Genomic DNA, 15,590 nt, shown 5'->3' on the forward strand with positions numbered 1-15,590 from the left:
CTAGTCATGTATTATAAAGATATTCTCTTTTATTTTCTTTCAGAAGTTAAAGAGTCTTGATTTTCATATAGATCATTAATCCATTTTGAAAGAGAGAGAGAGAGAGAGAGAGAGAGTGTGTGTGTGTGTGTGTGAGTGTGCGCGCGCGCGCGTGTGCGCATGTTTCTATTAGGTAGGGATCTAATTTTATCTTTTTCCTCCTAGCACCTTTTATTGAGTAATTCATTACTCACCTTCCCACCCCCATGATTTACATCTCACCTCTGTAGTGAGTCAAGTTTCCGTGATTATCGGCATCTCAGTGGCTTTCTGTTTTGTTCCTTACCGTACAGCTTTGAGCACTTACAACTCAGTAACAAGGCTTGATGTTTACTGGGATGAATCTGTCTTCTTTTCCTTTATCAAAATCACCCTGCGTAGTGTAAGTCTTTTACTTTGCCAAATGAATTTTAGCATCAGTTTGTCAAATCCTGTAAAAATTTTGATTAAAATGGAATTAATTTATGGATTAATTTTGGAGGGAAATTGCTTTCATTAGCATATTGTTTATCTCATCCACGAAAATATATTTTTCCATTTATTAGAATGTTCCTTAAACTTTTTCAACAAAGTCATAATTTTTACCTCAAAGTTCTTGTATATATTTAGTAATATATGTGCCTAGGTACCTCATAATTTTGTATCTATCATAAATCGTATCTGTTTTTAAGCACTTCCACTCTTTATGACTATTTATGTACGATTTATTGAGTGTTTGCTGTGTACAAGGCTTTCTGTTGAGCTTAATTTCTGCAAATACACCGAGATGTATTTATCAGTGTATTTCCTGTTTTTTATTATTAACAAAATTAAGTATCAGAGAGATTAAGTAACCTGATGATTATATATGATTAACTGTACAGCCTAGATTTTAACTCAGTTTTATCTAAATCTTTACCTTTTGCTAAAAGCCTTTTCTTTTAAATCAGCTAATGTTTCTCTGATGTATGTCATCTTGTTTCACAGTATCTTTTTTTTTTTTTTTTTGCGGTACGCGGGCCTCTCACTGCTGTGGCCCCTCCCGTTGCGGAGCACAGGCTCCGGACGCGCAGGCTCAGCGGCCGTGGCTCACGGGCCCAGCCACTCCCCGGCATGTGGGATCTTCCCGGACCGGGGCACGAACCCGCGTCCCCTGCATCGGCAGGCGGACTCCCAACCACTGCGCCACCAGGGAAGCCCTCACAGTATCTTTTTATAGTAAAAACCCAGAATTTAATTACAGAGTCTCTATGTGAAAAAGGCATTTATTTTACCAAGTAGAAGTCCCTTCATACCAGTTAGTTAATTCATCTGGATAGCACGTTTATGGCAGAGAATAAGTCTATAAAAGAAATGTTTCTCTGGCTGTTATTTTTGGATCAACTCTTAAGGAAAACACCTGTCCTAATTGACTTAATGTGTTATTTTTCTTGCTCACTACTTCACTTGTGCTTAGAGGAATTTAGGGTGAGTCCTCCCGACAAGACAGACAGCTTCTAGAGGCAAGGCCTGGATGTCCAAGTGCAGGGGATGCTCCAGTGAAAAAAAAGAAGAAAAGCTAAGATGTAGATGAGCTTTTTAATACATTTAAAGTTTTTTAAAATTGAGGTATAATTGACACAACATTATGTTAATTTCAGGTGTACAGCATAATGATTCAACATTATGTATATTGTGAAACGATCATCACAGTAAGTCTGGTTAACACCCCTTACCATATGTAGTTAACAATTTTTTTCTTAGCAACTTACAAAGATGCAATACAGTATTATTAACTGTAGTCACCGTGCTGTACATGACATGCCCATCACTTATTTACTTTATAACTGGAAATTTGTACCTTTGACTCCGTTCACCCATTTTGCCCACCCCATACTCCCCGCCCCTGGCAACCACCAATGTAATCTGTTCTCTGTATCTATGAACTAGAGGTTTGTTTGCTTTTTTTTTTTTTTTGTGAAGATTCCACGTATGAGTGAGATATACAGTATTTATCTTTGTCCGACTTATTTCATAATATCCTTATTAGCATAATATCCTTAGGGTCCATCCATATTGTAGCTAATGACAGGATTTCCTGTTTCTCATGGCTGAATGATATTTCATTGTATATATGTATACCACATTTTCTTGATGCATTCATTCATCAGTGAGCACTTAGGTTGTTTCCATATCTGGGCTATTATGAATAATGATGCAGTAAACATGGAGGTGCATATATCTTTTCAAGTCAGTGGTTTCATTTTCTTTGGATAAATACCCAGAAGTGGGATTGTGGGATCATATTGTAGTTCTATTTTTAACTTTTTGAGGACGCTTCATACTATTTTCCATAGTGGCTGCACCAATTTACATTCCCACCAGCGGTGCACAAGGGTTCCCTTTTCTCCACATCTTTGCACACACTTGTTATTATTTTATCTTTTTGATGATAGCCAATGAAAACGGGTGTGAGGCAGTATCTCATTGTGGTTTTAATTTGCATTTCCCTCATGATTAGGGTTGTTGAGCATCTTTTCATGTACCTCTTGGCCATTTTCCTTTGGAAGAAAATGTCTACTCAGTTCCTCTGCCCATTTTTTTTCATCAGATTGTTTTTTTGCTATTGACTTTTAAGAGTTCTTCATATATTTTGGATATTAACCCCTTCTCAGATACATGATCTGTAAATCATTTGTAAATTATTTTTTGCCATTCAGTATGTTGCTTTTTCATTTTGTTGATGGTTTCCTTTAATGTGAAGAAGCTTTTTAATTTGATGTAGTCCCACTTGTTTATTTTTTTACTTTTGTTGCCTTTGCTTTTAGTGTCAAATCTAAAAAGTCCAAGGCCCATGTTAAGAAGCTTACCGCCTGTGTTTTCTTCTAGAATTTTTATGGTAATACTTTCAAAGTTTTGACTGCTTAATTACCTCCTCTTTCATTTATCATCCATCCTGACTTCTCTGGAGAAGTCTACTTAAACTCTAATTTTTCTCCTAGTGCAAGAAGGAAGAAGAGATAGGATAGAAGGGAGGAACTTCTAGTGGGATTCAAGCTAAAGCCCATTTGTTCTCTAGTGTGTCCTGTTGGGTACTTTCACTTCCAACACTGAGGCCAATCCTGCTTTTCTAAGGCCCCTGTCTGGCCTCTTCTCATCACTGGGCCCTTCCTCTTAGGGCTGAAACAGGTGAGTTTCTGGGAGTGGTTCTGGACGGTTTTGTGGGCGTCAGAGCTCAGTTGTAGATGTCTGGGGCTGTTTGTAACTCTGCTTCTGTGCTAGAGCAGCCTGATGCTGTGGCTTAGGTGAACAATATGGTGGAATATGGTTCACTTCCATTCAGGACATTATTGAGGACACAAGGATTGATAGTGGGACATGAGCAATTATATCTCAGTTATCCCTTTTTTAAAAATGCTTAATGATACACGTGCCTCCTAGTAGGCATGAAATAAATAGCCGCTGGTTGACTGAAGATTGTAGAATAGGGAAGGAAAGGAAAGATGGTCTGAGATTTATCTGAATTGTGGGAGGAAGAAAGGGACAGTGTTTCTATCTTTGAAGACATAAGTGGCCAGTTAGTTTTAGTTTACAGATATATTCTGGCTATTGCTTTAGGTCCTATTACGATGAAAATATCCATTCCGTTCATTCAAAAAGTATGTATTGAGCATGTTTTACATACAAGGCACTGTTTTTGACACTGGTGATGATCAAAAGCTGAAGGTGCCCACTCCTCTTGTGTATGTGTTCTCATGGGTGTGGGTAGAGACAGACAGGAGATTTTAAAAAAATGAACAAGGTATTTTCAGATTGGAGTAAGTGCTCTGAAGGAAATAAATGGGGTAACATGATAAAGATTTGGGGGCAGAGTGTGGTAGGCAGGCATTGCTGTTGAGCTCAGTCTGCCAGGCTAGCCATGTAATTTAGGTTCAAGAATGGATTAGAAATACGACTTGACTTGGTTTAAAGCCAAGATTGCTGTAAAGCATCAGGGAGTGTCCTTCTAAAGAGGTGACATTTGTGCCAAGACTTGAGAGTCACAAGGAGGCAGATCATAGCATTGCAGGAAAAGGCACAGCCAGTACAGAAGCCTTGAAGCACGAAGGGCTTGGTGTGATAAGGAGCAAAGGGGAGCAGGATGGTGAGCTGGGGAGTGGGGGAGTATCAGATATGATGGTTAGAGTTTGGCCAGGGCCACATCGGGAGTTTTTTAAACCATTGTAGGAATAGGGATTTTCTTCTAAGTACAGTGGAAAGCCACTGTTTTAACCCAGGCTCCATGAACTTGTATAGGAAGAAAGTTATAACTGTGTGAAAATAAAAATTTTGCATTATTTCAATGATGAATGTAGACAACCAGCCATGATAGTGTAAACAGTATCTGTATTGATGTTACCGGTAGAAATCATAGATATTTCCACTTATTACTGTTATTGCAGTGATCTCAAAATGTCATTTATGATCATTACATTAATTAGAAATTACGGTAGTTATTAGCGCTTATAATGTATCTTGTTATTTTATGCATTAATAAAGGCGCCAGTGAACTATAGCCTGTGGACCAAATCCAGGCTGCCACCTGGTTTTGTAAATAAAGTTTATTGGAATACAGCCATGCCCATTCATTTATGTGTCATAGTTGCAACAGAAAATTTCTTTCCCTGCAATGCCTAAACTACTTAGTACCTGACTCTTTCTGGAAAAAGTTTGCTGATACCTGTACTGATAAAGAAGCATATATATTACTATGGTACAATTTTAAAAATTGGGTAACTGTTGGTTTCTTTGCAAGCTCATGTGTTTTATTTTATGCATTTGAAAACGTTATTTATAGAAGTGACCCATAGGCTTCACCAGACGGCCAAAACATCCATGACCAGGGGGCAAAAAGAAAGGAAAAAGAATCCCTGCCCTGCAGTGTTCCGGGCAGGGAGCAGAATGGCTTGACCTATATTTCCTCTGCCTTCCCCCTTCTTGATCTGGCAGATTTTTCATGTTTTCATTACCCAGTACCTAAGCTGCCTCTTCTTTTTTTTTTTTTTTCGTGGTACGTGGGCCTCTCACTGCTGTGGCCTCTCCCATTGCGGAGCACAGGCTCCGGACGAGCAGGCTCAGTGGCCATGGCTCACGGGTCTAGCCGCTCCGCGGCAAGTGGGATCTTCCCAGACCGGGGCACGAACCCGTGTCCCTTGCATCGGCAGGCGGACTCTCAACCACTGCACCACCAGGGGAGCCCAGCTGCCTCTTCTTTATGGATGACGTTTTGAGTCCTTCCGGTGTGCCAGGCAGGGTCTTTATTAGGACTGTCTAATTTAATGCCCATGACAACACCATATGGCCTAGGTGTGACGGTCTTCTTGCAGCAGTGAGGGAGGCTCGGAGGTGTTGTCAAGCCCATGTATTAATTTACCGAATGTTCACTGAGCACCTGCTATATGCCAGGCTCTGTGCCAAATGCCCAGGTGACAAAGCTGTCTGTGATGATGCCAAGGTTTGACTCAGGCCCATCTGATGCCAGTGTGGGGGAGGCTCACATCACAGCAGGTGATGTTCAGGATGACAGGTGACACCACACTGTCTCTTTGAAGCCAGCCAGCAAGCAGCCAGCAAACTCGGTCGCTCTTCCTTCTCTTGTGTTTCCATCCCACTTTGCTCCATAGCTCTCCTCCACTCTAAAGGTTTATGTCTCGTTCTCACTCCTTAGTCTGTTGTTTGCATCGGCTTTGCCTAGAATAGACCATGGAGTTGGTATTTTCCCAGCTGTAGCAGCAACCTTAGTGATCCCTGCCAATGCCACTGGAATGGCCCTTTAAAATCTTTCTTTTTTGCAAGCATGAGCTTCTTTCCTGTAAGTGCATCTCTCTTCTCCAGAACTTTGTGGATTTCTAAGACCACAGGCTCTAATTTGCCCATCACAACCCAGGTTTAAACATTTGCACATGTCATTTGATTGAGGGGTAGGTTAAAATTGATAGCAGGAGGGCCTGGCAATCAAGTCTCTATCTCAAATGAATAGAAAAATGGGACTGTAGGGCAAGGCCTGGTCGACGTGGTTCACCCCAGCTTGTGCAAGTCCTTCTGTCCAAAACCAGGGAGGTTGCTTTCTTCCCTAGAAACATAGCCAATGTTCGTTAGCTGGGTTGGGCAAATACAGTATCAGGCATTTTTCTTAATTTCTTTTGTTTTTTCACATGTTGCAAGTGGAGAGCATTGTTCACCTGATTATCTACCTGGGCACCAGGATTTTATCAGTATCTACACACATACTCCATCAATTTGAACTCATACTGCAATACTGTTTTGCAGCCTACATTTTTCACTTGCTAACTAAAAAAATAATGCAGGAGGCTGCAAATAAGAAAAGAGTTTATTGGGGGTCTTAAGAATTGCAATTCGGAAGACACAGGTTGGGGTAACTCTGGAAGAGTGTTCTGGAAGAGAAAGAGTCAGGGGCGTATAAAGACAAAAAGGCACAGGGTTGTTAAAGGTTGCCTGGGGTGAGAACTGTGGTTGACTCTGACGTGAATCAGAAAATATTTGTCCTTAAGGAACCACAAGCTGTTTTAGGAAAGGGGTCCAATAAGTCGATAGACCATCACAAGTTATTTTAGGATAAGGGTCCGATAAGTATCTTGAATTTCTGGCAGGTGTTCTGGATCCCTTCATCAGGTCAAAAGGTCAGATTCCATCCAGTGTGACATGTGCATAGGTCACACTTCCTTAAAGGTCCCCAGCTTCATTTTAGAGAGGTCTCTTCACAATACGGACTCCATTTTTATTTTCCTTTCACATACTTCACAATACAGTGTGACATGTTCTCATATTATTAAACACTCTTTCATACCAACACTTTAATGGCTATATCATGTATCATTGGCCTGCTTTACCATTTTTATTTAAATTTTCCTTCATATTAAGTGACATTTGGAAGATCTGGTATGTCAGTCAGGGTTCAGTCAGGATACAGTTCAAATATCATTATTTGAACCGGGGAAATTTAATTTAAAAATCAGTAACTAGTGGAATCTGTTAACTGCGAGCAAAGGGGTAGCAAAGGACTCTGGTGGGTCCCCAGAAGGAGCAGTTGTAGCAAAGTAGCTGTGGCCTCTAGTCTGAGGAGGAGAGGACAATTTAAGAACTAAAGACCCCCCAGGGGGCACGGCCCCCTTCCCCAGGGCTCTTCAAAGAGAGCATGGCTACCACAGAGGCATCACCACAGTGATGAAGGATGCAGGCCCGTGCTGAACTATGGGAGTGTGTCTTGCTGGAAGGTTGAGTAAGCAGAGCTGCTTGCAAGTGGCTTCTGGTAGGAGTAGGGCCTGAGGGTGGATCAGACCTGTGGACTTCTACACTTACTACTACTACTACTACTGAAATGGTGGCTCAAAAGAGAACTGCCTTTCTATGACCAGGCAGGATTATTCCAATGCTCTCTTTTGGTGAAGCTTAACATTCTCCTACGATGGCAAACGGGAAATGCTTGCAGGGTCCATCTCCAATATACAAAGTGAGGCCAAGAATGTTGGATTTAGGGTTGAGAGACAATAAATGAATAACTGAAACACTTGGGCTTGCTTTTAGTTGTATTTCTCTGTTATAAACAATGTTTCAGTGGACATCTTTTGTAAAATGTCCGCCTCTCTGATGTTTCCAAAGGAAAAATTCATAAAATTTGATTTTTAAGGCTTTTATTAAACATTACAAAATAACCCATGAAAAATGTGTCTCTATTTACTGTCCTTCAAGTTATGTGTGGGAGGAAAGGCACATATTTTTGTCATAGAACTTATTACTCACTAGCTTTTCGGTTCTTGGGTTTATCTATTGGATTGTGAACTTGGAGACTGGAGGTGCTCCGAGCCAGGAGTCCTATGGTTGGAGCCTGGGGTCTAACTTAGTAAGTGCCAAGCCCTGCAGTGATGGAGGCAGCTGTGTGTTGTTGGAACCCTCCACCACCTTGCCCAATCTCCTTAACTTACTCCCTTTCCATTCTAATTCGCTGCTGACAGATTTATTTCTCTGAAACATCCCCTTGGTCATAATGCTCAAAAGCCTTAAATGTTTCCTCTTTGTTCATTGTGTTGAGAATAAAAGAGAAGTGAAGAGAATTGACCTTGGGTACTGGGCCCCTTGCTTCCATTCTTTTGATGAGGAAACTAAAGCCAATGGGCTTGCCCAAGGTCACATTGGAAGTCAGTTGGTCCAGGCTCAACCTGGAGCTTCCTTCCTTCCAGTTCACTGCGCTTTCCAGGCTTCCAGACCCCTGCTGGTCAATTGTCCTCACCACCTTGTTGTTCTCCCAGCACAGCACCTGTAGTGAAAGAGAGTCTATGAATACACGTCCGCATCCTTTGACACTCATACTATGTCTCTGCTCGTGCTTATCCCACCGTCGGTATTGCCAGAAAGATCCCCATCACCTTCTGTGCTCAAGGGACTGGCTACTCTGACTGCAAGGTGGATTCCATCTAAATAGTGACCTGCCATTACTTTTTTTTTTTTTTTTTGTGCCACACCACATGGCATGTGGGATCTTAGTTCCCCAACCAGGGATTGAACCCACACCCCCGGCAGTGGAAGCATGGAGTCTTAACCACTGGACTGCCAGGGAAGTCCTATTACTTTTTAACAGATTGGACTCAGTCAATTCTTATCCTAGGGTGTTAGAGGGACACAGACGTGGATTGGGTTCTACCCTGAGCTTTTGGTCCTGGGGCCTGGACACCAGGTAGAGGCAGGTGTGTGCTCACTCCTGCCATGTGAAAGTGGCTGAGGAAACAAGCATCTTCCCTGACTTTCTAAAAGGGTGCCTCTTTTTAAGCAGCAGTGAACATCTAATAGTGCCTGTTGCTTTAAGATAAGCATGTTCTTCTCCAGAAAAACACTGTTCTTTTTCTCTGTCTCCTACAAGTAGTTGATTAAAATGCCAAGGGAGGCAGGCATTCTCCTGCTGTTCCTCCCCTTGGGCTCACCACACCCTGTAGACTCCCTGGGCTCCTGCAGGCTGTCTGACCGCTTCGCTCCACTTCTTCCACCCAGGTCTTATTACAGGTAGAAAGAGAGCAAAGTGGTCCGGTCTGTGTTTACACAGCACAAATAAGTAGTTAACAGAATCTTACTTAACACCTGTCTTGTCTGTCTGCTCTTGGTTTGGGGAATTGTGTAAATGGTACATGGGTGCTGTGAAAAGTAAAGTGATTAAAGAAACACAATAACTGAGAATAGAACCTAGCTAGAGGCTTGAAGAAAGAGTGGAACAGAAGTCAAAGCAAGATCCTTCAAATCCACGGGTGATGATGAGCTACTAAAGCCATATGGGACTGAGGAGTTGGGGGGGGGGCGGGAAGAACGTGGTCCCTGATGGGAAGGACCCCTGGGGGAAGGCTGAAATATTAGTTACGGAAAATGTACATTTAGAATAGTTTGCCACCCTTTCTTCCTTATCCTTTTCCCCCACCTCACCTCTCAGCCTTTTTTTCCTGGCTTTTGCGGGTTCAGATTTATTTTAGGGTATTTCTGTCCTCCTCCTCAAATGTTAGACCTGTAGTCCTCCGTCTAGAGGCATTGCTCTGTAACCTAGCAACCGGCATGTCATATGCGGTCCTCACTTATTTCCTTCAGCCCAGAGATCTGAAGATCATGCAAATAGACACATAAAGGATGGAAAGGATCAGGTCTACATGCAAAATCAGTCTTTGTGATGATTGAGCAATGGATGCGAAGAACAGCCTTATTTCCTAGTAATACATCCAAAGTAAGGGCCTCATCACATCAGGAGAGAGAGACAGTGATAGACAAAGACAGAGCAAGGAGGGGAAGAAGGAGCCCAAGAAAAGATCCTGGAGCTTCCCGGGCTTGTGGGGTTGTAAGTGCCCCCTCCCCCGCCGCCTCCCCCTCCGACCTCCTGCTTTCCTTGCTCAATAGCAGGAAGAGGGGTAGAATTTGGAATTTTTGACCAGGGAATGATTCCTAATTTGTCTGGCTACATAGAAAGTTGGCATACTGAGATAAATTTCAGAGGGAAAAATATGACAACAGTGACGTTTTTCTGCAGGATCTTATTATCCAGTCCACACAGAGGCCGAGTCACTGAGCTGATTCTGTGAAGAAACACAAAGCCATCCTCTCGAGACGCCTGTGAATGTCAGGGGCTAGCACAGTCTGCCACTGCTGGCTTAGGAGTAACTGGGACAGTGGGGCTTTAGCGGGCTTTCACTGGGCCCCTTGTCATTCTTCCCGTGCATTGTGTGCCGTTAGGACGTTACCCCGCAGAAATGTTCTCTCTGCTGCTTTCTCCTCCTCAGTTTTGAGGAGCTGGCATTAGTCTCGTTTGCCTCACTTTATTACCTCGAATTTCAGAATACTTACTCTAAATGTGATGCATAGTCTTATGAATTAGACTGGGATGATTCTAAACTTTATTGTTCATCAGAATTACTTGGGAGCAGAGTGAAAATAGAGAGTCCCAGGTCCCTGAGTGTGGGCTTGGCGAGCTGGGGAGTCCCGGAAATCTGCATTTTAATACTCATGGTGATTCTAGAGCCAGTGGTGTGAAGATCCCATGAGAATCGGAGATTAAAGGCTGATTTCCTAGAGAGGGGCATGGGACAGTTTCTTGGCTCAGTGAGTTGATGGATACATTCTTCATTATTGCAGAATCCCCCTCTCCATTTGAAGGGAGGGAGTTCACTTTTATTTTTTGTTCCTTCCCCATGTGCTTTTATATGTCATTTAGTGGTGTTCCTTGTCTGGCCCGAGAGAGGTGACCTTGACTCTGTTGAATGCTGATGGATAGGTCTTGTTGAAAGCTGCTTCCCAAAGGTCAGTGGCATAACCTGTTGATGAGGCAAAGCTGGCCAGTGTATTAGTCACCTCACTAAGGGAGAACAGTACCAGACCAAGCTGTGGCAGCGCCTCGGCAGGTAGAGGTGTATCGGTCAGGGTTCAACGAGAGGTGATGGTCAGCGGGTAGAGGGCGGCAGCCAATGGACAGGATAAGGAAGTACAATCACACACACACCCATACACACACACACAGCCCTTATTGAATGCTTGGAGGACTGCATCAAAGAAGGCCCCTCTGAAACAGACCTAGAGGCCTGAGACTGTGATAAAAGAGTGAGTGGCAGCTCCCCAGCCTTTGATGCGGAGCCCGCTGTGTGCCAGACCTCCCTCCTCAGCCATGCTGGTCTGCTGATAGAAGAGGCGTACAGTTGCTAACTGTTATTCTGCTGGATATGTGCTGCTGACTTCCTAAAGTCTTAGACTCAGGATAACATAGATGGCACTATTCTTTTTACTGATTGGATTACATATAGAGAGAGACTAGCTAAAAACAAATAAGCATATGCAGCACTGTGCTTTTTAGATGTTATTTTTGCACTAATGATAAACAGCTAACTTTTTTTCGTGAGTGTTTGCAAGGTGTTTGCCATTCTCTGCTCTAAGCACTTTAAATGGATCGTTTCAGTTAATCCTCAGAACAGCCTTAGGAGACAGGTGTTCTCCTTATTTTACACCTGAACAAACTGACACAAAGGGCAGCTGTGTCACTTGTAGCAGATTCCCCAGGTGAGAAGTGAAATGTGGGTCCAACTGAGACTGTCCTATCTGGAAATGCAACTCTTAAATGATGCTGCAGCGTCTGGATGGAACTTATGAAATTAAGAGTAAGTCCAAGCCTTTTCCTTTGTCTACATCACAAGTTAGACAGCCTTGGAGAGCAAAGGGTGTCATCAGTCTGTGGCAGATGAGGTGCAATCCAGGTGATCTTCCTGATAGAATAGTCTCTGAAGCAGATGTCTACCATTGCCTATTTCTTTCAGTTTATCTACCTTTCTGTCGGGACCTTAACGTTTTTAATGCATATAATAGTGGCTCTTCTACTTATCTTTTTTATTCCAAAATACAAAATGCTGATTAAGAAACATCTTTTTAGGGAAAAGGAAGAGACAGAGGGCAAATGGACTGCCAACTGGGAAGGGAGGCGTGCTGCTCTCGGTGTAATAGTCCAGATCGCTCTCATTTTTGAACCAGTTCTAGGCCAGGCACAGATCATCTGTCATGTCTGGTTCTTACTACATCCTCTAAGCGATGACTTGTTCTTCCCATATTAGGGAAGAGAAAACTTAGATCAGAGCGGTTAAGTAGCTCGCACTGAGCACACAAGCTGGTGCGAGACGGAGGTCGTTTGAACCCAGCCCTGCCTGTCAGTGGTTTTAACACTGCTTTTGTTTTAAACAATCCTCAAGACCCTTTCTTCAAAGAACTCCTACTTGGGTCCCAGAAAGTCAGGAGTCAACGTTGCAGGAGCCAACATGGGGGCCTGGAAGTCAACTGCTTGAGGTCACCCCAGCCATACTCCCACCCGGTGCCCCGTGCCCAGGGCATCCCAGGGAACACCTGGAAATCTGCAGAGCATTTGTTAATACCGTTCTTACTTCTTTGCTCTCATATATGTTGACCAGGTGATGAGCTCCCCCCTTGAAGATAAAGGCAAGATCTAGATCTTCTTACCTTTTCCAGAGAGAGCACAGCATCTGGTGTCAGATATGCTCCCCACCCTGATGAGTGTGAGTCCGCCCTTCCCCCTCCATGATGTTGGGCAAATAATTTATCCTCTTGGTAGCTTTGGTTTCTTATCTTTAAAATGAGCATCAAGTTACTATGATGGTTAAATAAGCATTCCAACAAAACCCAAAAACCCTCACCCCAGTGCCTTTCAATAAATGTTAGTTTATTGCTTTTATTAGGAATGCTTCATCGTCACTCCTAATTTTCATGAGGAGAGATTATTGCTAAACCCTCCTGGTTTCTTCATACCCTCTTTCCCTACTTGATTCATTATTTGGGAAGAATAAACTGGGCCCCCTTTTCCTCTTGGGAAGGAACTTGCCTTTGGTCTTACCTCAACGGGTATGTTAACCTGAGGGTTTAGTTATCTGTCTGCTGGTTCTCACTCTCAGCCTTGTGTTCCACAATCACTAATAAAGGAGGTATTTTAGCCTTTCATCTTCTGACTCTCTTTCATTTAGAACCTGACAGGAAAGAGGTATGCTATGTGTCCGGCTTCCTTAATTCTATAATTACTATTTGTGGTCTTCCTCTCCAATTCTCACAGAGGCATAGAATTTTAGAGTTGAAAGGGGTTTTTTTTTAAAAGACTGAAATTCATTTCACCATCTCATACCTGAGCCTGGCTGCCAGGTGGCTATTCAGCCCTTGCCTGCACACTTCGGGTAATGAAGACCTTGCTCTCTCAAGAGGTGGCCCAGGGTGTCTGGCTGGGGATGCTCTAGATTGCGCTGAAATTGCCCGAGGAAGGTTTGGATCCGTCAGTATGGAGTTTTCAGGCCTGAACTCAGTATAAAACGTTCAGATTAGGTTTTCTTTGGGAGAGAGTATTGGCCTGAAGCCTGTTCGCTTTCAGATAATTCTTTTACAAAATTCATTTTCCAATAAGTAGTCAGAATTGGCTGAGGGAGAGAGTGAGTGTTCTATGTGTTTTTGGCAGCCCATCCTGAGAAATTTCCCAACAATTCAGCGTGCCTGCTGCATCCTGAGCAAATTCTAGCTTGGGACTTGTCTGAAACGGTACAGGAGAAGGGCCCACAAGGCACTTTATTAACCTCCTGGCCTCAGTGCTCCAGGTTGAGGGATGCGGTGTTGTGACTCCCAGAAGGCCCACTTCTGAAAGCTGAGCATGGTGCGTACTCTGGTGGCCGAAAAGAAAACTACCAGTGAAATTCTCCCTTCAATGCCAAAGATGCTAAGTGAAAGTTTCAAGATGCTCCCCTCAAATACACTTGCCACGTGGAGGTGGACCGATTTGGGATCTGCTCGCTCATTGATGCTGTTTGTTCTTAACTTCAACGCAAAATGCAGTAGGGACCAGCAAATGTTAAGAAACCAGGTTCCTTTCTAACCTTTCCTTTAAAAAAGAACAGCTTTATTGAGATATAATTCACGTACCAAAAAACTCACCTTATAAAGTGTTCAATTCATTGGATTTTACTCTATTCACAGATTTTTGAAATCATCACCATAATCAATTTTAGAACATTTAATCACCCCCCAAAACCCCTGAACCCATTAGCACTCACTCCCAGATCCTCCTCCGCCAGCCCTTGGAAACCATTAATCTGCTTCCTGTTTCTATGGAGTTGCCTCTTCTGATAAATGGAATCATAGAATATGTGGCCTCTGCCTCTAGATTCTTTCACTTGATGTTTTCAGGATTCATCCATGCGGTAGTGTGTATCAATACTTCATTTCTTTTTATGGCCTAATAAGATTCCATTGTATGGATTTACCACATTTTGTTTATCTGGTCATCTGCTGATGGACATTCAGGTTGTTTACCCTTTTGGCTATTATGAATAACATTTCTATGAACATTCATGTACACGTTTTTGTGTGGACATACAGTTTCGGTTCTCTTGGGTATATATGTAGGAATGGTATTGCTGGGTCATAGTCCCTTAATAACCTTTTTAAATTGCTTTTTTTGATTGCTGTCCTTGGGCCCCGTATTCCTGTTTTCTGGGTTGATATTCACTTCCTCTGTACTGAATGCTGTCTGTGACTTGGTATAAAGAAACAGAACAGAAATAGACTCACGGACTTTGAAAACAAACTTATGGTTCCCAAAGGGGAAAGGTCGGGGAGGGGGGGAGGGATGAGTTAACAGTATGGGATTAACATATACACGCTACTATATATAAAATAGATAATCAACAAGGACCTACTGTATAGCACAGGGAACTCTACTCACTATTCTGTAATAACCTATATGGGAAAAGAATCTGAAAAAGAATGGTTATATGTATATGTATAACTGAATCACTTTGCTGTGCACCCGAAACTAACACAACATTGTAAACCAGCTATACTCCAAAATAAAATAAAAATTAAATTAAACAAAAAGAATTGAAGGGAAAAATATAAAGTTAGTACATCTGGGACCTAGTTTAAAGTTCTTTGTGAAATAACTAAAAATTACTCAAGTGAGAATAAACTGAATCATATGAATGCTTATTATATAGAGTCTCTGCTAGATTATATTTACCTTTGTTCTCTTCCTTCCCAAGCGTCCACTTGAAGAGTTACAAAGATTTTTTTTTTCTTTTCCAGAATCGCAATGAAATAAAAAATGGCACTATCCTTCGATTAACCACATCTCCAGTAAGTTGATCTTTGTTTGTAGCTTTCTAGTAAAGTCTTTGATCTGCAGTTTGTTAAAGGGATTATGGGATGTTAATTTTTCACGGTGACTTTTGTGTGAAACAAAAGATCTTTGGACGGTCCTCATATTCTGGACTGGCAGGAATGCCCCTCCTTCTATTTCCCATTACAGAAAGGGCAATTTTTTGTTCCAGGTTATGTGCAAGTAAATTGATCTTAAAGTTTGAGTTTGGGGGTCATCTCAGCAATTCTCATATTACCGATGGGATAACTCAGCTGTACCGATCGGTTTTTACCTACCTGTCCACAGATCCACCTAAGGCCATCTGAACAAATTCAGACAACAAACAAAGGAAATAAAACTAGAGACAGCCCGTTACTTCCCTTTGAAGTCAGAGGGTGTGTCT

General features: G+C 42.4%; 1 protein-coding gene across 1 annotated transcript in view; it reads left to right on the forward strand.

Annotated features, from left to right (window-relative positions):
- Nucleotides 1-15,590, forward strand: part of ELMO1 (engulfment and cell motility 1) — a 541,972-nt gene that overhangs the window by 143,738 nt on the left and 382,644 nt on the right. Inside the window, exon 5 of the mRNA XM_082662078.1 lies at nucleotides 15,133-15,183. Coding sequence (XP_082518204.1) covers nucleotides 15,133-15,183 — 51 coding nt within the window. The remainder of the gene's footprint in view (nucleotides 1-15,132; nucleotides 15,184-15,590) is intronic.

The sequence above is a fragment of the Grampus griseus genome (assembly GCF_964374135.1).
Source record: "Grampus griseus genome assembly, chromosome: 9".
Classification (NCBI taxonomy): domain Eukaryota; kingdom Metazoa; phylum Chordata; class Mammalia; order Artiodactyla; family Delphinidae; genus Grampus; species Grampus griseus.